General features: G+C 42.6%; 1 protein-coding gene across 1 annotated transcript; it reads left to right on the top strand.

The window, feature by feature from the left end:
* gna13b (guanine nucleotide binding protein (G protein), alpha 13b) lies at positions 1 to 23,522 on the top strand. The gene is made up of 5 exons (XM_031292616.2): positions 1 to 315; positions 8,904 to 9,133; positions 13,861 to 13,911; positions 16,320 to 16,520; positions 16,879 to 23,522. The coding sequence occupies exons 1-5, from the start codon at positions 33 to 35 to the stop codon at positions 17,248 to 17,250; spliced, it is 1,137 nt and encodes a 378-aa protein (XP_031148476.1). The 5' UTR covers positions 1 to 32; the 3' UTR covers positions 17,251 to 23,522.
* The last annotated feature ends 582 nt before the right edge of the window (positions 23,523 to 24,104 follow it).

Raw genomic sequence — 24,104 nt, forward strand, 5'->3', positions numbered from 1 at the left:
TCGCTGTCTGTATCGATGAAGTTGTTTCAAAGATGGCGGATTTCCTGCCGTCCCGCTCCGTTTTATCTGTATGTTTCCCTAACTGTCTCCTCACAAGCGGCGAGGTAGAACAGTTGCGGAAATCTAAAGAGATAGATAAGTGTATTAATCGAGATAAGACGTATGTCAAAAGGTTAGTTAAGATCCTATTACTTGGGGCAGGCGAGAGCGGCAAGTCCACTTTCCTCAAGCAGATGCGCATTATCCATGGGCAGGACTTCGATCAGAAGGCCAAAGAAGAATTCAGAGCCACGATTTTTAGTAATGTTATAAAAGGTAAGGCTACACTGAGCACCCGTTGTATTTAATATGTTGAAGCGGGGCTGGTTTTGACCTCTGTATTGGCCGTTTACTTTTGGGTGTAGGGAGTAAAGAGTGGGAAGTTGGTGGCCATGCTAGCTGCAGCTGAACCGATCGGTGAGGCACTTTTCTGTGTTCGACAAAGCTAGTGTGGTTAGCTGGTTAGCGACCAAGAAACGCCCATGTTATTTGTGTTGGTCTACATGGTGGGACTGAAGGGGACGGTGGCGCGTGCAGTGGGGTCATTGTTTGTGTTTATTCAGAGCTTCCCAGATATATCTTTTTTGTAATGTTCAGTCACACACAACGTGCACAATGGTTTGACATCCAAGTGTTTGCCCCAATGGCTGCTGTTATCACCGAGACATATCGCTGTGGTGTATGGAGAGAACATGACACTGAAATCATTTGAAAAAAATGTCCCTGTTTACTGTAAACATGCCTATCATTTAAGACCATGGGCAGCCCTATCTAACTGAACTAACGTTGACTGAAACACTTGACCTTTTCTGTAGCCATGCTTCATCTTACAAGTCCTCTTACATATTATGACACTGTGTTTGCAGGTTGTTGGCTGTAACTGCTGCAATGTTAAATATCATCGCTTTTTTTCAAAAGATGTCTGGTTTCTGTAAACGGTTTAAATCCACCTATTTGTGCTGAGGTTATGAAAAGTGACTGTTGTGTTACAGTACAGATGGACAGGTTGGTCAGTAGTTTCAGCTGCCCTCTACACTATCCCTTCACTGAACTTGTAGCCTTGCTACAACTTTCTAGTCTACAGTAATACTTAGCTAGCAGTCTGCTGTGTGTGTTGTCTGCTAACTGACTTCATTAATGAGCCGGTAAAGTTGTGCACTGCTTTGAGATGTACCCACAACAATGTCCAGGTTGCATTTAGGGACAGTTGACTTTTGGTATTAACCTGGGGCATTGTGGTGGGAAATCCCATACAGACATGCTGCTGACTTAAAGTGAGTCAGAGTAACCAAAGTAGCAAACCTACTTGGTGAATCACACCACTACTCTGGTAATTTTTGAATTGGGTATTGTTTCAAAACATTTCGATACCAATACTGTGACTTCGATACTAGTTTCTGAACAATTACTCAACATTACAGCACAAATCTTTGTTTTTATTTTCCAGCTCCTACTACGTGAGCCGTCTCTGTGTAATGTCAAGTTTTTCCTGCTTGTCTCTACAACGTGTAACGTTAGACAGCCAATCACAGACATTATTAGATCTTGGTAGAAGGATGCTGCGTACTTATTGGCTCACTGACGCTGATGAGATTCACTCCTTAGGTATTGAAATTGGGTATTGAATGACGAGGCATTTTTAGATACACGATACAAAGGAGGCAATTTGGTTTGGTCCTTAAAAAGTATTGAATTCGGTACCCAGCCCTACTGTTCACAGACGGCTCCGTTGTCAGTGTGTTTGAGAGAGAGAGAGAGAGAGAGGGAAAGCGGGGCAAGGAGGGGCTGAGTGAATCCAGGCGCCGCTCTACAGTGAAACAAGTGTTTACCCATTTTAAATAGTCACAAATAAATCAGACATGAGTTGAGTCTCGCAACATTCGATGGGGAGAAAGGGGATCGTCAAGGGTTTGCCGAGTTCGACGAGATGTCACCGCAGCCCATTCGGAGGCGGGTCCGCCAAGTTTTGGACCCACTCCGAAAAGGTCCATCACGGGTGGGCTCAGTGCGCTAAAACTAGTAATAATTGAAATGCAAATCAGCACGGCATGGTCTGGCTCAGCGCAGCCAAAAGGGCCAGTAGAAAAACCCCATTAGGAACAGCTTCCTGTGGCTACTTGGCATAAATGGTAAGCTTCCATTACAGTGTTTCCCACAGGTTCAGAATTTACTTGTGGTGGTGGGCAGTGCAGGATGTAAGGGCGCGGCATGTGATGGCTGGGCTCAGTAATAAACTAGTCAAACAAAGGTTTATGAACTATTTATTGAAAAAAAAGACTACATAACAAGATAATTTAGAAAGAAATAGCCTAACTATTTACATTAGCCTGACGTCGTCATACTCAGATTCTAGTCAGAACATGAGTCTGATACTGCTCCATTGGGCTGTGATTATGGGGGCGTGTTTCAATCGAACCAGGAGCGAAAATGCCTCCGCACTTCTATTGGATAGACCTACAACCAATCAGAGCAACGGAGACAGACGTCACAGAAGCTGCAAGTCAAATGCAGGCTTCGACAGAGCAAAGGCAGAGGCGACAGTTTCCGTGTCGTGTGGCCAGGTGTGGCAATGTGTATACATATGTGATCACGGTTCTCTGTTCCTCTTTTAAAATTAATGCACTGTCGATATCTTCTATAACAGACGCAATGGCGGAATCTACACATCTCAAACGGATTCAACCCAAGCGCTCTTTGGTGACGTGGTTGATTACGTTACTGTTGATCATCTGTCCATCATCGTATGCAGCCCGCCCTGACAATTTGATTGGTCCGAACAGCTCTGGTTCGAGCATAGTTGCTCCACAACGGATCAAGTCCAGACCGAACTCCGAAAATGTTGTGGGCGGGGCTAAGTTCGGCTGGCATCCAGGCTATATTTACATATTGAACACCAGACTAGAAGGTGATACAGATGTGTAGCTGTGCTTTGTCAACTAAATCTGGTTGGTTTGTCAAATAAAATGTATGGTTCAGCAGAAGAAAAAAAGACTGATTAACATTACCCAGAGCTGAAATGTTGTGTTAACGACTTAACCTATGATCCATACAGAAAGTTACATGTTATTATAAAATCTCAGCCCTGTGTGCACCTCCTAACCCCTGTTAAATCATATTACACTAAGGCGATCCAAAGTTAATTCATGTTCATTTTGGTTGTTTTAATCAGTGTTTTGGTAATCCTAATAACTTTAAACACGCTGTTTTGTACTATACATGTCCGCGTTGAAATCGTTAAGATCTCATCGAGACAGATTTCTGTCATTCAAACAACTTTGAGTTGTTTTATTCGGGCTCGAGTGCATAAATAACGTTACTGTTAATGGGCAGGGGCGCGAAGAGAACGTTAATTGATGGCTCGGTTAGCTCCGGTCAACTCCAAATATAGATCAGCTCAAGCGAACACACTGCCGTGGAGAGGGTGAACAACCAGACTCTACACAGCGGTGTGGCCGTGGCGTTTCTACCGTTTATCAGTACAATTAATCCCATGGGAAGCCACAACACCACAAGCAGCACGCTACTACTAAAGCCTGATTTATGGTCCTGCGGAGGCTCCACGCACAGCTTTCTCCGTAGCCTATGTAAGTGGCCTGAAGTTTATACTTGTGCGTTGGTGTGTGCGTCGATCTCTTTAAAAAAATAGCAGGGCCAGCGTGTGTGTGTGTGTGTGTGTGTGTGGGGAGTAGGGGTGTCCCGATTCTCCAAATCCTTGATTCGATTAAAATTTTTCGTTTCTAACTTCACGGTTCGATTCTCGATTTTTACATTTCTTGTTTTTAAAGCACAGGTTGCTATGCCATTTTTAGACTAGACTTTTATGCAATATAATGTCTGACCTTTTGTTTGCAATGTACCACACTACAAATTACAAATAATGTAACAATTACTTGTATCTTCAGTCAATTGGAAACTTAAACAAAATAGCCTGCCATCTAGTTTCTCTTTTGTAACTGCAGTCTTCTTCACAGAAGATGACATTCAGGTTCACAACCAAACAAACAAAAAAACAACAAAACAGCCATGTCCATAGTCTTCTCGGAACAATCAAGTGTCTTAACAAATTATTTCCGAACAGTTGAACATAAACTACTCCCTGTGTCCTTCTCCATTTCTACATCAGAAGGGGCACAGAGGCAAGCCTGTCAGAATTGTAGCGAGCACTGCTTTTTGGTCCTACACGTCCTGCGTCACAGACACACCCCCAGTCCGCCTCCATAAGTACGCCGGCAATTGCAAACTAAAATTTGTTTAGGAGAAGGAGAACCAGGAAATGAGTCGGGGTGGTAGCTGACCCGGGGTGTGGGGTGCACGCGCGGAAGGAGGTGCAGACTCCTTATGGCCCTTGTGTTGTCTTCCCATCGACAATGCAACTTAAAATTTGTGACGTTTTTGTCACTTTTTTCGACTTTTTGGTCACTTTTTCCCAAAAAAAAGTGTTGTCACAAATTTCCGATGTTATTGTCGATGTTTTGGTAGATGTCTTTTTTTTTTTTTTTTTTGACGTTTTTGTGTTTTTTTCCCCCAACGTTTCTTTGTCACTTTTTTCCAACGTTCTTTGGTCATTTTTTTTTCAAACGCTATAAAATTGAATAAAACACCCAAATTCAATGAAAGTAGTGAACTGATCATTTATTTTACTTAGTAATGGTTGTATGGAACCATCCACGTTATGTTTTTTGACAATTTGGTTGAAAGAAACCCAAATTTCTGGTGTAGAAACTTTTTGAAAATGGGTCAAATTTGACCCGAGGACAACAGGAGGGATATTTATTGTACTGCAAATATTTTTATACAAAATTCTGCAGGTAACAATTCAACATTTTTAATTTAATGGTATAATGCAGTAAGGGAGGGGGGTCTTTCGCATTTGACAACAAAGTCCAGTTCATTTGATTAGTATGAACACAGCATAACCGTATGGGGCATGTTTTACTCCTCAGTTGAAAAATGTAGGAGTGACTTACTTATAAGGTAGGCTAACTGCTATTACTGTTGTAGCTAATGTGTACAATAATACAATAGTGTTAATGAATACACAACATTATGAAGTGTATTTTTTTTTCTATTTTGAAATATTGATAAATAAATTATCCGTGATGTAGAGTAACAAACTGCCCCTACGGTTCGGCAGGCATGTGAACCGCAGGTTGTTGCAAATGTAACCATCATAGTGTGAAATACAGTCTCTGCATATTCATGGAGTCGGGGCAATGCCGCTAAAGCACTCAAAACTGTGACTTTCATGCGTAGGCTACTCCCATATGGCTTGCATCAGGTGTTAAAATGAACTGTACCAAAACACGGAGAAAAGTAACGCGACATACGAGACATTTAGAGTTTTTACAGGTTATGAAATCGTCTCAATTTTAATACTGATCCGATAGCAGTCGGAGCTCCGGCGGACGGAGAGCTCTGCGTCCAACAGCAGCGGTTTCTCGCTCCGCTGCCGGTCCCTAGAGCAGCATGGTCACCGGTCACAGTCTGACTCTGCAAACGCTGGCAACTGAAAATCAGACGTTTTGGCAGTATAAACCCTGAATAAATACCGGTTAGAGCTGGGCGATATGGACAAAATCAAATATCACAATATTTTTGACCAAATACTACATTGTGAACAACAAATATGTATTGTGAATGTCATATCACTCTTCTCAACTTCCTGTTACTGTTTTGGTGTGGAGGGGTTTGAGTAGAGGGGGCAAGCCAAGCGTGGTTTACATGTGATCAGGAGAAAACCTCAGTCTTCCTGACCCACAGCCCGCGGCTCTGAAGCCCGGCGTCACCACCGACCAGCGCACGGTACCATCTTCCATGAGTTCAACCCGTAACTCCCAGACAGCAAGTATGTTGAGTTAGTCTGTTTCTCTCTGCCGTTGTTGTCTTTCACATAGAACCGGGCTGGTTAAAGTTAGTTTAAACAGAGACGTTTAGAACCGAGACGGCCCAACTCAGAGTAGTTTCCTGTCTCTGTGTCACATGGGTTTTTCCACGGCCACGCCTCTTTAGGAGACTAGCGGCAGGTCCTGAGTGTGTTGATTCCGACAGGAGAAGTGAACATGAACACAGATTATGAGCGATTCTTTTGCCCCGTAGCTAGGGTTGGGTACCGAACTCTGTACTTTTTTGGGTAACGACCGAATTACGTCGGTATTACAGAGGACCGATTCACTTTAAATCAAACAGTACCAAATTTTGGTACCTGAGAGCAAGTAAGCACAAGCTTATCTGTCTTCTCTGGATAGGTGCGGACGGAGTAAACTCGAGCAAACTACGTCACCTCTAAAGTTTTGTTGAAGTCACAGCGAGTCACGGAAATGCCGGTAAAGCGGTTGCAAGTGTGGTTACAGTTTTTCTAAACTTCAAGCAGAAACCATTCACTGATATTAAAGTGGCCATATTATGCTCATTTTCAGGTTCATAATTGTATTTTGAGGTTGTACCAGAATAGGTTTACATGGTTTAATTTTCAAAAAACACCATATTTTTGTTGTACTGCGCATTGCTGCAGCTCCTCTTTTCACCCTGTGTTCTGGTCTCTGTTTTAGCTACAGAGTGAGACCTCTCGCTGCTGTAACATCTTTGTTGGCAGTCGCACATGCGCAGTAGCTTGGTAAGGATCACATCAGCTAGCTAGCTGTTTAAACAACTTCGGTCAGTTACAAGGCAGGATTAGCCGGGAGACTTCTTCTAAACGAGGGCGCACTTCCAACTTTGCGTGGAATACCTGCAGACGAGGGACATGTAAGTTGTTCTTTTGTCGATTATGGTGAACTAGTGTGTGTTATAACAGTGTTTTGCCATTGAGAACAAGCTAGCATGCTACTGTTAGCCCCTTCGTTTCGTCTAGTGACGTAGATAGCCGTGCCGATTTTGACTGACTGAGGTCGTAAGGCAAAGCAGCTTTATTTCTACAGCACCTTTCAGCAACAAGGCAATTCAAAGTGCTTTACATGAAACATTAAAGAGCAGTTAAAAACGGTCATGATGAAAATAAAACAGGCTAAAAAAGAATAATATACAAATACAAGAATAAAAGTTACAGTGAGTAAGAAATTAATAATTATTCAATTTAATAGGTTGTAGGGATGGCTTTGGGAGGAGAGAGGGAGGGGTTTTATTTTTATTTTTGTTTTAATTTCTTTTAGAGTGTAATTTATTCTAAATAAATAACAATGTTCTAAGTAAATAGGAACAATAGCTTTGGAATTATTTTTACAACTGAAATAATTTGTACCGAAAAAAGTACTGTTGGGTACTGGAACCGAATTTCAGGTACCCAGGGTAGTGGCAAGTGTCTTTTGTCAGTGTTTTTGACAAGGGCCCGGCGGTGGCCAGTCACAGACTGATGGCAGCATTAATGTAGAGCCCAATACTTTCAGTGATAACCGAATCATAGACGGAATCGCAAAATTGAGAATTTAAAAAAGCTATAAGACAGATTCCATAGGGCTCTACATTAAGTCAGCGCTCAAAGCTAACTGGAGATTAAAAAATAAGACTACGTCTAAGTTTCCAACCAAGTTGCCCACTCTAACTAGTTTTAAAAAAATAGTTGTTAATAGTGTAGTTAAAAATACATTGAAATAATTTCCACCAGTGGCTCAAGCCTGGTGGGGAACAACTTAGGCCTGGTGGGCCGCCAGGCTTGCAATACACTGGGGGAAGCCCTGTATGTGGTCTGCATTTCCGAATACAGCCAGTGTGATTGGCTTCCATGACGTCGCAGGGGTTGTAGGGGGCAGTTAAATGTTAACTCCCTTTTCAAGTGCAAACAGGGAAGTGGGAGAGGCTCGCTCAGCCTCAGTCAGGGGGAAGTGACTGACGCATGACGTGGTTGAACTGAAAAGGAAACCGTTAGTGTCTGTGTCATTTCAGAATTAAAATTAAATCAGCCAGGGTTCGGGGGAGTTTTGTAGTAGAGTCTCTCTTTGACGTTTTTTTTTTTTTTTTTTTTATAAATTAGTGTGTAATGATTTAGCTTGCCTGGATTATTACCTCTTCTGGCTTGTATCTCTCAACATTGGGTCAAATCAGTAATTGTGTAGTCTTGTAGTTATTTTGTAAACGTGTGCCAATTGACAATAATGATAAGAGGTAATCACCAATATCTGATGCCCTGCCAATGTTAAGATAATAAAAATAAAAAAAATACTTTATTTATTCTTCTGGACATTGAGTCAAAACGTATCTCTGAACTGTATACAAATTCCAATCTGTCTGTCGGGGCGTGGCGCTCTCAGCCTCCTGTCGGAGCCCCGACTGCAGGTCGAAGGCGCCAGTGCGTCTGGGTCTGTCCGTGTTGGGCTGCGCTGCTGTCTTATATAGTGGCATCAGTGTTTAATGGAGACAGTTTCATAACCGGTTTAAAAGTCCTCATAGTTGGGTAAAATACAAGTCCACTTCACGTGTTTTGGTACAGTTGATTTTCACACCTGATGTGAACCGCACCGAAGTACACATGAACTGTAATAAAGACCATGGAGAGAGAGAGAGGGGTGGGGGGGGATAGAGAGAGGCAGCAGGCGGAGAAGGGTGAAGCCGCTGCTGCTTGGGAGTTTGCTGGTGATCCTGTGGGTGCTGTGCACGATGCTGTGCCCAAAGAGGGAGAATGCCTTTTGTTGTCAGGAATGGGACCTGTCGCTGCCTGATATCGGTGGTCTCGATGTGTCCACTACACAACGCTGTGTCACCACGTCGGAGGATTTCCCCCCCCTCTAAACAACATTTTTATGTGACATGAGCTTCTTTTTTTATTTTCTAAAAGATCCACATATCTACCATGTATGCAAGTGTAGCCTGTATTGGAAAAATGGACAATCTTGACTACGATACATTTCCGACATGTTTCCCTCCGGCTTCAGGTATTCGAGTGTTGGTGGATGCTCGAGAGAAGCTACACATCCCATGGGGCAACCTGTCCAACCAGCGGCACGGAGACATCATGATGGCGTTTGACACCCGGTCGGTAATGGCCAACGGTCACGGCATGGTGGAGCACAAAGTTTTTCAGCACTACCTGCCGTCCATTCGGGCCCTGTGGGCCGACCAGGGCATCCAGAACGCCTACGACCGCCGCAGAGAATTCCAGCTGGTGAGTAAGCACGTTGACCAGCGCCAACATTGCGAGGTGTTGATGTATCAGTCTGGAACCGAATGTCCTTATTGCATTTCTGGCGCAGTGCTTTGAGGCTATAGACACGTCTAAAGGGTTGAGGGCAGAGGTGGGTCACATAGAATTTGGTTCTGGTGTATTGATTTAGCCATATCTCCGACCCAGGGTTCAACAATAAGGGTTGCCCAATGGTCCCGGGCAAGTAAAACTCCACGTCGGGCAATATAACAACCCCACTTTCCCATTCTGGCGTCATCCTATCATAAATGACGTCATTGTTCTCTTGTCCCTGTCGTAGAATGCTTGTCGACGATTTGAATGTGCCGCTTTTAACTTTTTTACATTTTTGACACCTTTGTAAAGGTTCCATTTTCGACATTTGATGCTTTTTGGTGGCGCTTTTTTCAATGCTTTTGGCGTTTTTTTAAAGCTGTTTTTTTTCCTTCGGAGTTTGCATCGAACAGACAAGTGAAAAAAAACAACCTTAAAGGCCCCATATTGTAAAAATTGAGATTTTCATGTCTTTTTTTTTTGCAATGCACACAGCTCCTGTTCAGAAACTGTGCCTTTAAACGAGCCGTCAGGACTTCCGGTACAGTTGTGATCACAACAACTATATGATATTTTGGTAGAAAGTGCCGCTACAATGACGTTACAGTTATTTCCCAGCTGCAGTAACGGCGCAGAGACTCAGAGAGCACAGACCCGGAAACACTGACCAATCAGAGCAGACTGGGCAGTTTCGGGAGGGAGGCTTAAAGAGATAGGCACTAAAAATTTTCAGACAAAAGGTGAATACAGGTATATTCAGACACAGTATGAGAAAAATGAAAAAAAAATTTTTTTTACATTAAAGCATGTAAAAATGTACTAGCAAAAGCACAAAATACAAGTTTTGAGTGTACAGACGAGCATTGACAGCAACAGAATAAAGACTCGTCCTCACGGGATGGAGCAGGCCTGCAGCTGCTGAGCGCACACAGACGGACACAGACAAGCTAATGAAGGGTTGCTTCTCTCTCTTCTCTCTGTCCCTCCGCCTCCCTACGCCCTTCCTTCCTCCATCTCTCCCTCACTGCTCTCCACAAGTTTACATTGTGGGCTCACAGGATAATGATCTTTAACTGTCCTGCAGGGAGTCTAGCTAGCCAAGCATCTGTTTGGAGCAGCGGAGATTTAAAGAGCAGTTAGCTCACTGTGCCTTGGTGTTTCTAATGTTACCCTGTTGGTGCACGTATTATCATTTTGTTACGCCTCTACATGCTTCAACTACTGATTTCCTGTTTCCTACAACAACTTATCCTTTAAAACAATAATGTGATGGTCTGTAGAAGGAATGCTACTAAAGACACAGCCTAACTTAGCTTACCGGTAATGTTAGTATGCAACTAAAGACACAGTCTAACTTAGCTTACTGGTAATGTTATAAAGACATAGCCTAACTGGTAATGTTAGCATGCAACTAAAGACACAGTCTAACTTAGCTTACTGGTAATGTTATAAAGACATAGCCTAACTGGTAATGTTAGCATGCAACTAAAGACACAGTCTAACTTAGCTTACTAGTAATGTTAGCATGCAGCTAAAGACACAGCCTAACTTAGCTTACTGGTAATGTTAGCATGCAGCTAAAGGCACAGCCTAACTTAGCTTACCGGTAATGTTAGCATGCAGCTAAAGACACAGCCTAACTTGGCTTACTGGTAATGTTAGCATGCAACTAAAGACACAACCTAACTTAGCTTACCGGTAATGTTAGCATGCAGCTAAAGGCACAGCCTAACGTTGCTTACTGGTAACGTTAGCATCCAGCTAAAGACACAGCCTAGCTTAGCTTTCTGGTAACGTTATATATATATATATATATATATACTATTAATCAAGTATTCTACCAACTGTTCCATAATAATAGATAAGAAATACTTTTGCTTTAGAGAAAATAGCAATAGTAAATATACAGACGTTTGTATTGCATAAATACAATACAATAACAAGGATAGACACTAATATTTTTAAGCACTGGCCACATGGGCCACCAAGCCCCTAAATTTGGCGACCAGTACATTTTGGGTGGCCCAAATGTAAAACTATCTAACTACTAGGGCTGGGACATAATGCTTTTGTCCCGATTCAATTATTTCCCGATACATGAGTGCCGATTAGATTTGTATTGCGATTTTCATTTGTTGTGATTCTAGAAATATTGTGATTTGATAGTATTTATTTTATTTTTTATTTTAAGATTTTGGACATTTCCATCTTTAATGATAGGAAAGCAATGAAAGGGGGGAGAGAGGGGGAAGACATGCAGGAAATCGTCCCAGGTCGGACTCGAACCCTGGACCTTCTGTTTCGAGGCATAACCTCTGTATATGTGCGCCTGCTCTATCGACTGAGTCATCCTGGCCACAGTGATTTAATAGTATTGAGTATTGCGATTGTCTTTTCCTTCCTTAACAAAAACAAAAGTTGAATATTACACTTCTAGAGACAATATATCATGATACATTTCTAAAAACTGTTTTCTAAGAAGAATGCACATCACATGTCAGTCAGTCAGTCTGACATTTATTTACTTTGTAAAGAACTAAACATGGATTTCAGGTTTAAGGTTTCATGGATCAGCTTTTTCAGTTTTGCTGGAAACTGATATGATGTAGTCGCCGTCGGCAGTACCGTAGAAACCGAAAATATTTAGGGGAATTCTTAGGCAAAAAATGATACATACGCTAAATCGATTTTTTTCCCCACCCCTACTAATTAAGTCTATCCTTTTCGCCCCCTTCATGCCTCTGGCTCTTTACTGTTCACTAATCAATATGTACTCATGTAATCAATACATGGGCCGGTATGAGATTCTAACGGTGTGATAACCTTCAGGAAAAATATCACGATTTCACGGTATTGCGGTTTTGCAATTACAGCTTTAAAATGTTTTTTTTTTCTTAAATGTCTGTGTAAAAAAACAACACTGTGCCAGTCAAACAACACAATGTATTTTATTTTTAACACACTGGCAGGAAGACAGATTTCTAAACTGCACTTTCTGTCCTTGAAGACTCATAAATACCTAATAATAAAATACCTAAAGTTTAGTGGTTTTGAAAACGGGACTTTTTCAAACCGCGGTATACCCTGAAACTGGTAACCGGCTCACGCCTAATATCAATATGGAAGAGAGTGCTATGTGAAATTAGTGCTGGGAGCCGTAATCCAGTTAAAAATTAGAACGGAATCCAAAATGCCAAGAACCAGGTATCCGTCAAACAACATGTATTTTGGTTCTGCTCATATTTGTGTTAATACATTATCTGGGTCACATGACAGTGATATATAAGCAAAAGATGTCTCCTGGAATTCATTTAAAAATGTAATTTGTTTATAAAGTAATACATAAATAAATATTTTTAAATTTGACTAAAAGGGACAATAAGGGCTGCACAATTAATCGCAATTTAATCGAAATCGCAATATGGACTAGTGCAATATCCAAATCGCAGGGGGGGTGCAATGTTTGTTGAAGAACCAATATGTGTCAAACCATTCTGAATGAAGTATCGTGGTGCTGCAGAGACGTCCCGGGCCTACACATCGTCTCCTACAGACTAAAGAAAACATCTTTGTTTGGTACAGAGCCTCGTGAAAATCACACTATAATCATTTAAAAAGAACTGTAATTTTAATATTTTTCAATGAAAATGAGAATAATGATGAACAAAAATGATCATTCCCTACAATATCGTGAATCATATCGCTATATCAGTCAAAAATAATCGCAATTAGATATTTTCCTCATATCGTGCAGCGCTAGTGACAATTATATTGTTAATTGCAATGAATTGTTACAGCTCTACATCCTGCCTGTGTCAGGCTCTGTGCAGCGTGCTGAGAGACACGGGCAGAGTGGAGAGAAGTCTCAGAGAAAAGAGCACTGGCCCGATCGGGCAGCTGGCTGATTGGATATGGCCTGACGTACAGTGTGTTGGACACTGTGTCATTTCAGTCGGGTACAGTAACAGTACAGTGAAAAAAGAATTGAATCTTTGTTTAATACCAGCAACCAAATTCAACTGTATGAAATCAATTTACGGGTTTCATAAACTGTATGAAGTGAATATGAAAATGAATGAATATGAGTTGTGTAAACTTTTTTTTTATTTTTTGTTTTTTTTTGTGTGTGAAATAAGCATGTGATCTGTTTTCACCCCTCAACGAATCGGAATCAAGAATGGTTAAACGGAATCGAGCGGAATCACAATCGTTAAAATCCAAACAATACCTAACCTTATGTGAAATATGACATGGGCTATGTCCAATATTCCATACTAATATGCTATTTAGTAGATAAAACAATATGTGAGATTTTCAGTGTGTCCAAAACCTTAGTATGAAACCAATAGTATGTGAATTGCATACCATTTCTGGTAAAATACTACAGTATGCAATACTGGACACTACGCCGCCATAAATATCCCACAATGCAACGTCTTCAACGGCAAGGAGGCTCTCAGGAAGTGATGTTAAAAATTACAGCTTAGTGCGTCCGAAAAGATGCACACTACTGTTTATTTACACAAAAGTATGTTGAACAATAGTATACGTATTGAGTGTGTAGGGCAGAGTATGAGATTTAGGTCGTGACAATTAAGTCAGAATTTTGAGGGAAAAAAGCCACTAAAAAGTCTTTCTCTCTCTCTTTCATTCAGGGTGAGTCAGTCAAGTATTTCCTGGACAATTTGGAAAAGCTCGGACAGACGGTAAGTCCCACCCATTCTTCAGAAGCTCCTCTAATCACAGATCCCCAGCAGGCAGGGCGGCTGATGCAGCAGATTGGTGGCTAGTTTGTTGAAAAGAGAAGTGAAAGCGGTGTCTTCCTGTCCTCGGTCATGTCTCCACACGGGGCTGTTCCTCCATGTAGCCGCCTGCTAGCACAGCTCACTGACACCGCACGCTGACACGCTGAGGTCAACACTGTAGGTACTGCTACGAAAGACAAACACTGTGACAACATTTGTCAGTAAAACAGCAATTTTGGCATTGGTTTGGCCAATCCAGGATGTATACACACTGTGTATCTTTTGTCCTTTTTATTGTAATATCTACCTGATGAATGGACTACAGATGGAAATTAGCCCTTGGGCTACGATCTGGCACTTTTACGTGTACCTCTGTACATGTTCATCAAATGTGCATTGTCCTGAAATAATAAATAAATTAAAAAAAATAATTCAAAAGCCTGCTGAAATCAGCCAACAGAAGAAGGAACAGGAAATGATACATAGCCAGACTGCTAATAGTTTCACCCATCCATTTAGCCAATTACAAATGACTCAAAGTCAATCCCTATAACACTATTCATCTGTTGGGGAATATTCAGTGCTTTCTGGCACAGTCTTTAATGACTTGGGTTGGCTAAAACTAAAAGTTTGTTTGGCATTGTAAGGAGGACATTAAATCACTCACAGCTACAAAAAATGAGTCCATGTGACCATGCATTCTACCAACAAACCACTAAAATATATCTCCCTCCATATAGATATTATTGTTCATAAATACGGTATATGAATGAGTTTATATTCAATTATAAAAACTGTAATGTAACTATAATGATGGGCTTGTGCTTCAAAGTGTCTAGGAAACAATTGTACCTTCTTTTGAAATTGTGGTGGGGCTGATTTCTTTATGTGACATCGGAACTTAATTCATTTCTGACACCAGAGAATGTAAAGTAACGAGTATCCGTGTGGCAGGGTTTCCGCGGGGTCTTAAAAGGTCTTAATAAGGCTAAAAGTTCAAAATGTTGGGCCTTAAAATGTCTTAAATTCACTGAAGTATTGTGTTCTAGGTCTTAAATAATTTTAAACAGGTCTTAATTTTTCCTCCGTCCATGTAACGCTACCTCTAATGCTATTTTCTATTTAAGTTCTGTGGTGTTGTAGTTCTTTCTTCCGCTAGTCCAAATATAATTTCGCTGTATTAGGACTACAAATGAGACCAACATGCTACTTATATTGCAGCCAATCAGCTTTCGTGTTATTGGCGCGAGTCTCTTCCGGATTGTACCACAGACATGAAACAGGTTTTATTCTTCAGCTTTGGGGAAGTGGAAGTTTAGTGATACTTGGCTTGAAAAAACTGAATTGAAGGCTCAGTTGATGTTGTGAAAAATGTCTTAAATTGAACTCATAATGGTCTTAAAAAGGTCTCAAAGTTGACTTGGTGAAACCTGCAGAACCCCTGGTGTTGGTTTTATCTCCCTGCAAGCACTAGTGAGCAGCACCGGCTCCAGTCTGGCGGGCATGGGTTCCCCTGATCACACCTAACCTGTGTGGTGCAGTTCAAACAAACTCTGCCGCGCTTTGGTTCCGTTTGTTTAGGCTGGTGTGTTTTCGGCCGCCCATTTTCAGCTTCATTTTTGGCTCTTCACAAACCTGTCGTCAAGGAGACTGTCCATATTTTATAGAGTCTATGGTTTCCCCCCTATATCCTCCATGCTAAAATCAAATGTAAATCCAGATTTTTAAGCTAACACACAGTACCAGTCAAAGGGTTGGACACACTTTTCCATTTACTTGATTGAGAAAGTGTGTCCAAACCTTTGACTGGTACATGCCCCTTCCTTTGGTAGTTGTAGCCTACAACTGGAGCCTTCATGAGCAACCACCCAAGCTGTTGAAGTCGCTGTGCATGAACACCTTTCTGATGAACTTGAACACGAAAGATCTGTAATTTGTTTGTGTTTTTCCTAGACCTTTTAAGCCGTATCCGTTATTCGTGAGCGCGTTTGTGTACGTGCGCGCTAGCATGGTCTGTGTCACCGTTAAGCGACGATGAGTCAGCACCTCTGGAATGTTATGAATTTGTATCTGGTGTAGCCAGAGCCTAGTCACACGCACACACAATGTGATTTTACATAATGTTACATCATATTTGCACAAAGACGGACTCTCTCCTTGAAGCCCCACATGTGTTTATGCACTCTGGTATTTCAGGAATGCGGTGTTAAATAGGGATGTCCCCAAAGCAGCAGCATGAGAATGGGTTTGCACTGTTTCAATCTGCAACACAAAGATCACAGTTTTTAGATAGATTCAAACACTTCTTGCAGTTTTCCTCCCAATATCTGTCAAAATAATATAATACAATCTTGATAATGTGCTTGCAGGACTACCTCCCCAGCCAACAGGACATCCTCCTGGCCAGAAAGCCCACCAAGGGCATCCACGAGTACAACTTTGAGATAAAGAACGTGCCCTTCAAGATGGTGGACGTGGGCGGCCAGCGCTCGGAAAGGCGGCGCTGGTTCGAATGCTTTGACTCGGTCACGTCCATCCTCTTTCTCGTCTCGTCCTCTGAATACGACCAGGTGAGTCAGCTGGAAGCCACACAAACCCTGGGCGTACAACTCCTGAATGTTTTAGAATTGACGTAGCCATGCATTCCACTCAAATAGGCCCACAGTTAATTCAAGGGCAGGACATCACACATCCAGAAAAAAATTCCACATCATAACTCTTCTGGATGAAATGGCTCACATTACAGTGAGAAGAGCTGCAGGTACCAGAACTTGTTTTCAGGTACCAGACGTTTTCTCCTAATAATGACCTCAGCGTTCCTCAACATACCAGCGATGTATAGTCACGATACCAGACACACACCATCACGGTCACCTTTAACCTCAGCACATAAATCTCATTCTCAACCCCCCCCCCCCCCACCCCCAGGTGCTGATGGAGGACCGGCAGACCAACCGGCTGAGCGAGTCGCTCAACATCTTCGAGACTATCGTCAACAACCGCGTGTTCAGCAACGTCTCCATCATCCTGTTCCTGAACAAGACGGACCTGCTGGAGGAGAAGGTGAAGCAGGTGTCCATCAGAGACTACTTCCCCGAGTTTTCGGGCGAGCCCGCCAGCCTGGCCGACGTCCAGCGCTTCCTGGTGGAGTGCTTTCGCAAAAAGCGCCGCGAGCAGCAGCAGAAGCCGCTGTACCACCACTTCACCACGGCCATCAACACGGAGAACATCCGGCTGGTGTTTCGCGACGTCAAGGACACCATCCTGCACGACAACCTCAAGCAGCTGATGCTGCAGTGAGAGGACTGCCGGGGAGACGGAGGTGGGATGGGTCGAGGCAGGCGCACCGCCTTTTTCCCCTCAACCGTAAGGGGGAGCCGGCGGTGTCCCTCTACCCATTCGGCCTCCCTCCTTGACTTTGACTGGCTCCTCACTTTTGAACTTGGACTGTGTGTTAAAGCCACCACTACTACCGCCATCCCCCCCCCACCCACGCTTGTTCTCTGCCTTACTGAGCGTGTTCACTATGACTTATGAAAGCCCCTGTTGGCTAAGAGCCCCAACCACCCTTCAAACCACTGTAAACCACTGTAAATGACCCCCCCCCCCCGCCCATATTTCCTCACTGTGTTGCTCTAATTCACATCCACACACCTTTTTTTTCCTATGCTGCTCTGACCATTGTTGCTAGTGAAGGAGAGGTGGGAGGGGCTTGTTTTAAACTGGTGTTACTGAGTAACCGTCTCCAGCGACTGTTGCCAGGTGTTGCCTTCCTCTTCCGAGCTCCTTTTGTTTTGTCTCTGGTTTTACATCGGCTCTCCACTGGCGCTTGGTAATGACATCACTGTGGGCATTTCCTCTGAGGGCAGTGGAACCAAAAGCTTTAAAAGCACACCGCCGCCGCAGCCGCCACGCGTCATACGACGGGCCGTCCCTAGCACCAAACAGGTAGCGTTACGCTGCAGCGCGGCAACACTTTTCATTACTACTTTGACCATTTCTTCCACCTCCGCCTTTAGCTGAAAATCATTAAGCTTGAACCCATAACTTAAACTTGGCTCCTGCCAGACATTTTTTTTTTTTTTTTTTTTTTTTTTCTCTGCTGTTGTCTCCATAATGACGGGATTGCGGGTTGTGAGGCTCAGGATATGCCTCGACCTCAACGACTATCTCTCCTCGTCCGTTCTTTGCCAGCGGCAGCAAGAGGTGAGGAGAGGAAGTCCAGCTGCCATGGGAGCCGGGATGTACAAGCGTGGGCAAGAAATATGTTTTTTTTTTTTTTTTTTTTATTAGGGGCGGCGAGGCTGGAAATAGGACAGTGGTGTGAAGTGTTGCGGGGCGCCCACGAGTTCTGACGCGTGCCTATCTGCTGCTGGTGTGGGGGTTGTACATTGAAAATAATGGGCGGCTGTTTTGATATGCGGCGTTGAGCGGCGGTGTGTTTTGGCCTGAACACAGATATATATATATATATATATATATATATATAGCATCATCTCCTGTTCCAAAGTCCGCCTAATTCTAGTTTTCTAATAATTTTGTTTCTTTTTCTAATATATGAACATACTGTATGTAGCTATGCATTTTTCTTTAACTTATATTTTACACTTTGTTGATTTGCCGATGGACTCTGTTACACTTAACTGGATACATGACCACTTGTAAAATGAAACGCCGCGCTATGAGGGTAGCTACTGCCGGGTTAATCTAGCGACCTGTTGTATTTTGCTGTTTCTCAGGGCACACTGTGAACCCCTACTCCTCTGTGATCTGAAAATTAAGGTCAAATTAAGATTTCATGGTGTCTTTTCTATGTCTGCGTCAGCAGAGAAGACTCCTCGCGCTTTGAAAAAAGCAGAACTGCGGCCCATCTTCAACCAGGGCCGACGAGCCGAACAAAATGATGACCCCCCTCCATCCACCTGGTACTAACATATGATCTGTATCTACGTCTGGATAACTACATCTGCATTTGACTTGTTCCAAATGCGCACTGAAAGAAGAAAAAAAAAAAGCCCCTGTTGGCTCGGATGCTCGATGTAGTCCCACGTCCTCGGACAGACAATTAATTTGTCCCTATCTAAATGAAATAATCTAGATACCACATGTTGATACCAAACTGGATGTTGTGGTCCTGGTTGAAAATGGACAAATTTATACTGAAGCCCTGTGGAACTTCCACATCCCGGTCTGACGGTTTCTTCTCACCAGAGATCGAGGAAGAAGGGAAAACTGTTTTTCTTTCTTCTTCCTCCCAGTAGGAAGACCACCTTAAGTGTTTGTGACATTTTTTATTTTTTATTTTTATTTTCTAAAAGGTACCCGTTACTGCTTTCTGTCTGTCTCTCCCATCCATGCATCCTATGTTCAAAACAAAAAGGGATATAGCCAGCCTGTATGTCACTAAGGAGCAGTTGGTGTCTGCTGTCTACTGGTTCTGTACAGTTCACATGGTCCTCTATCACACCTCCTCTCATGTCTAATGTGTCAGTATGTAACTCTCACAACCAAGCGCACTCTCATTTCTAACAGCTGATGTAACCTCCCGCCCAGATTTGTATGTATGTATGACATTGACCATGAGTGTTTTTTTTTTATTTTAACTTTTTTCGACGGTGTTCATTTCAAAACGGAAGCAGGCGTCTGGTGGCCTGGTTTAAGTCCCATCACTCAGCTTCCTCCAGATGAGTTGAGACCATAAACACCAAAGTCCCTCCACGCGCCCCAGCAGATAACTGGCTCCACTGGTTCATTAAACCAGATTCACAGGAACAGTTTTTATTGTTTTCAGTCTTAACAAAAAGGGCAGAGTCTTTTGTTTGTGTGGGGGAACACATTCTAAATACATCAGCATAGATATATTACGTTACATTTTTACCTGGGTCTTTTATAGTTGTGTTGTAATCGCTAATGGCAGCTCATTACTTCAAAAGACTGAATTAACACCCTGCTTTAGCTCGAACATGGCCCGCCCGGTGTCCCTCTGTCTTACCTGTTGTCCACACTGGATGCGTTTTTAAGCCTCGCTTTTTGGTCTTCTGTCCCAGTTTTTAATCAGCTGTCTACACAGGCGCTGCAACAGCTTGAGTTTTACTCACACGCAGCCTACGTAGCCTCTAAGGAAACCCAGGTGAAAACTACAAACTATCTGGTGACCATCAGAACCTGGGGGAAGAGAGGATCTCAGTAACGACCCCACTACTGTCCGTCCCACGTGCATCGATCACTTTTCAAATGACTGAACAAGAGTTAAGGTGCTGACACACTAGGCAGGCGGCAAAAGGCCGACTTCGACGTCGCCCCTTACGCGACGTTACGATGTCTTGTACGAAAAAGTCGCACTTGGAACACACCGCAAAGAGAACAATGGGCCAACTAGCATGTCCGTTCTGTACCTGCGTGAGAGGAAATGACTCCACGCCGAGGCCTTCTGCGCGCGCCCTCTTGACTCTAATCGTTTGCTTGCTTTCTTTTCTTCTGTTTTTTTGTCTCGTGCCCTAATTGGCTTAAACTGAACAGCCAATCGGAGTGATTTCTCTCACCGACAGCTCCGGCGCTGATTCAACATGTCGGAACGGCCCGGAGAAAAAAAAGCTGAGGGTGTTCGACTAGCACCGACGATCATCTGTTCCAAATTTAACGCAACTAAGTTTTGGTTTCCGTAGCGACCACCGTACGTCCAGGCGCTTGCGGCGCTCTGAAGTCTGGCTTTAATTTTACGTCGAAAAAAAGCGGTAAAACTGTAAATCACAATTGAATCAAAACGTTCCTCTCATCTATTAAATAAGCATGTGACCCGTTTCAACTCCACCCCTTAAAGAATCGGAATCGAAAGGAAGATTCCGATTTGTTAAAATCCAAACGATGCCCACCCTAGCGACTCTCGCTCATTGTTGGCCCAACTTTAACCGACGGCCGTCCGTCTCTGGTGTGTCAGCACCTTTAGAAATGTAACTATGGTTCTATAAATTCTGGATGGCCATTTTTCAGACGTCCATTGGTTTCCATCGATTTCTGTATATGAAATAATGATCTGGCGGACTCTTAAAACTTGCTTGTTGTGTAATTCAACAGTTATTTATAGTCATTGTTCACATTACGTGCCATTTGAAAAGTCTGCATTGCATGGCCTCGTAACTAAAGTGTTACTTTGAAAAAAAAAAAAAAAAAAAAGAGTGCAGATGCCATGGTCACCTTAATGGATTACACAATTAAAGGCATTTTTCAAATGTCTGTTAATGCATTTTCATATTGTGGGAAATTGAATGGAAGCCAATGGAAGGAAAAAAAAAAGCATGCGTGTTTCCAAAACACACGGATGTTTTGCACAATGGTAAGATAATTTTTCTACAGCTCTTCACGTAGGCATCAAGGAACATAGTCATACTTGAGAGACAAATGGGAGCACCTGTGTCCCCCGAGCTGCATCGGTGTAGTCCTTCCTGTCCGCCAAACTCACAAGTAGCCAATCGGAGACGGTTTAGACCCGAGACGCCCCAACTCGGAGTAGTTTCCTGTATCTGTGTATCGTGGGCTCCGCCACGGCCACGCCTCTTTAGGAGACTAGCAGCAGGTCCTGAGTGTGTTGATTCCAACGGGAGAAGTGAACGTGAACACAGATTATGAGCGATTCTTTCGCCCCGTAGTCACCAAAGTAAATATTGGAGCCATTTCTCACAAGCCACATATCCTCCAGAACATTCTGACACTAACATGGCATTTTTCAGATGGACACATCAGGAGAAAATGAACTTTTTTTGAGACCAGTTTCTGTCTCAGGACCAAACTCTCACCAGATCTGGCAACACAGAGAAGCTAACGTCAGCTAACGTCCGTGAACGCCCTAGCAAAACTCATCTCTGTGATGCTAAATATGTCTTTTAGCTGTGTAAATATCTAACGTTAGCAAAAGCAAATATGACTAAATTATTCAAATATAGTTTTTCATCCATCCACACGACGTTCACTACACGTTCAAACCAGGCCACGCCCCTTTAGGAGACAGGAAGTGTGGACCGTTTCATACCATTGGTACCATCTTTAGTGTAGAGGATCTTTAGCCTACTGTCACTCAGTGTGCGTTAGCATGGAGCTGCGAAGTCACATGGCTAGTTTTGTTGTGTGCACGTTCAACTCTCAAAGAGGAAGTTGACCGACGACTCTGTCAAAAGCTTGGTGATTTCTTCACACGGTGTGTTTTTTTTTTTCTTTTTTTTTCGGCCTCTTCCAGACCCTTGTGTCATGTAATGACTTCAGGCCAGAAGAAAAAGCCTGTTGTTCCACAAACAAACGCGCGCCATGAAGTCATAGCAGAAACAGGCCCGGACCCTGACATGGCCTTTGCAAACTGAACAAACATGGTTTGGATTGTTCAGCGCACAGACAGTATACTGTCACACAGGAGCGTGAGCAGATGGGTGAGCGACGATGTCCCACATGCTGTTGGGACTGTCGCAGCTCTTTAATGGAGACTCTGTGATGTCACATTTCCCATGTCATTAAAGATCAGGGCTCCACAGTCTCGCAGGCTTTCAGAGTTTTGAGTTGTAGCCTGCCGCAAAAAGGAGCCACATCCTTCCAAAAGCACTTGGCTTAACTGTTTTTATTTTAATGTAGCCCAAACTGTCTTGCAAAGACAGACCAGTGGTGGCTCTGCTGGCTTCGGCTGTCCACTGCTACTTTTTAACTCCTAAAGTGTTCCTTCCCCATTGGAAGGCAGGGTGAGAAGCCTGTCTCCATAGCCTTCTCCAGACTCAATCACACTAACCTTCGCCCGCTCTCTCCAAGAACCCTCTCTCTTTTCCATGTCTTTACAGTCTTGAAACCATGAATCATAGAATTGGGGCGGTAGGAATGAAAAAAAGAGACCCGGGAGCCCTGGTTAGCTTCACGCTTCCACACACACCTGACCAATTACTAAGTCAAATGGACTTAATAGTCCTTTTTTTTTTTTTTTTTTTGGAAAGTTACAAATCGCTTAGCCTCTCATTGCCAGACCTTCCTCCACAGCGCTGCTGTATGTCATGTGAATCTGACATTACTGTCACTAATGTGTTTTTCTGGTGGAAAATTGAGAAAACGAAATGCCTTTTTCTTACGTGTCGGTTGTAAATACCTGTGCGAGTACACCAGTGTCACCTTTACATAGTCCAAACTATGCAATAGCACTGCTCCACAGCCATGATGTGGTATTATTGTTAAAAAAAAAAAAAAAAAAAATCATGATCTGACTGACTGATTCTCTTAATGCCAGTGTCTTATAGAAATGTTTGTGTAATCGTGTCAGGAATAATTCTGCAATTTGTCTGCCAAATATACTGATGTTTAGTGCCTCCTTTTTCCAAGATCTGCCTCTACTGTCCAATCATGTTAACAAAGGTTTTATACTGTGTTTTTAAACAATGCCACACAAGCAGTTTGATGTCCTCATATCAAGTAATTCAGATCCCAGTTTGCTATTTTCAGATAGACAAGCTTTCAATGTACAGTCTAACTTATGCTGTCTTACCCTTCTACTCTCCTGAATAAATCAAACAAACAGTTAAAAAAAAAAACCGTCTGGCTGTCTGTCAGTGTCGCTGCTGTTATTGGATTTTCGAAGAAGACATGGCTATTTTGTACAAACTTGTTGAACATCTGTTTTTGATATATGATGCTAATTCGCTTAGCAAATTAGCTTTAGAGCTGCAACGAGTAGTGGGTAAATCAACGAGTCGATCGGCATTCTATTTTGCAAAACTTTTGATAATTAATACTTTAAAGTGCTCATATTATACTCATTTTCAGGTTGATAATTGTATTTAGAGGTTGTACCAGAATAGGTTTACACGGTTTAATTTTCAAAAAAACATATTTTTGTTGTACTGCACATTGCTGCAGCTGCTCTTTTCACCCTGTGAAAGATATATAACATAATAAAGGAAAGGGAAAAAAACAAAAAGCATAATATGAGCACTTGAACTCTGTTTTTTTTAAGCCAAAAATAAACAGCTGGCAAATTTTAGCCAGACAAAACAAGAACATTGATGATGTCACCTTTGACTCATGGGGAAAAAAATTGACATTTTTCTCTTTTGTTTTTAGAGACCAATAGGCGGCTGCATATATGAAGAAAAAAAAATTCTAACAAAAGGTTTCTCAGCTGGTTTTTGTAG

The sequence above is a fragment of the Sander lucioperca genome, chromosome 2 (assembly GCF_008315115.2).
Source record: "Sander lucioperca isolate FBNREF2018 chromosome 2, SLUC_FBN_1.2, whole genome shotgun sequence".
NCBI classification, from domain to species: Eukaryota; Metazoa; Chordata; class Actinopteri; order Perciformes; family Percidae; genus Sander; species Sander lucioperca.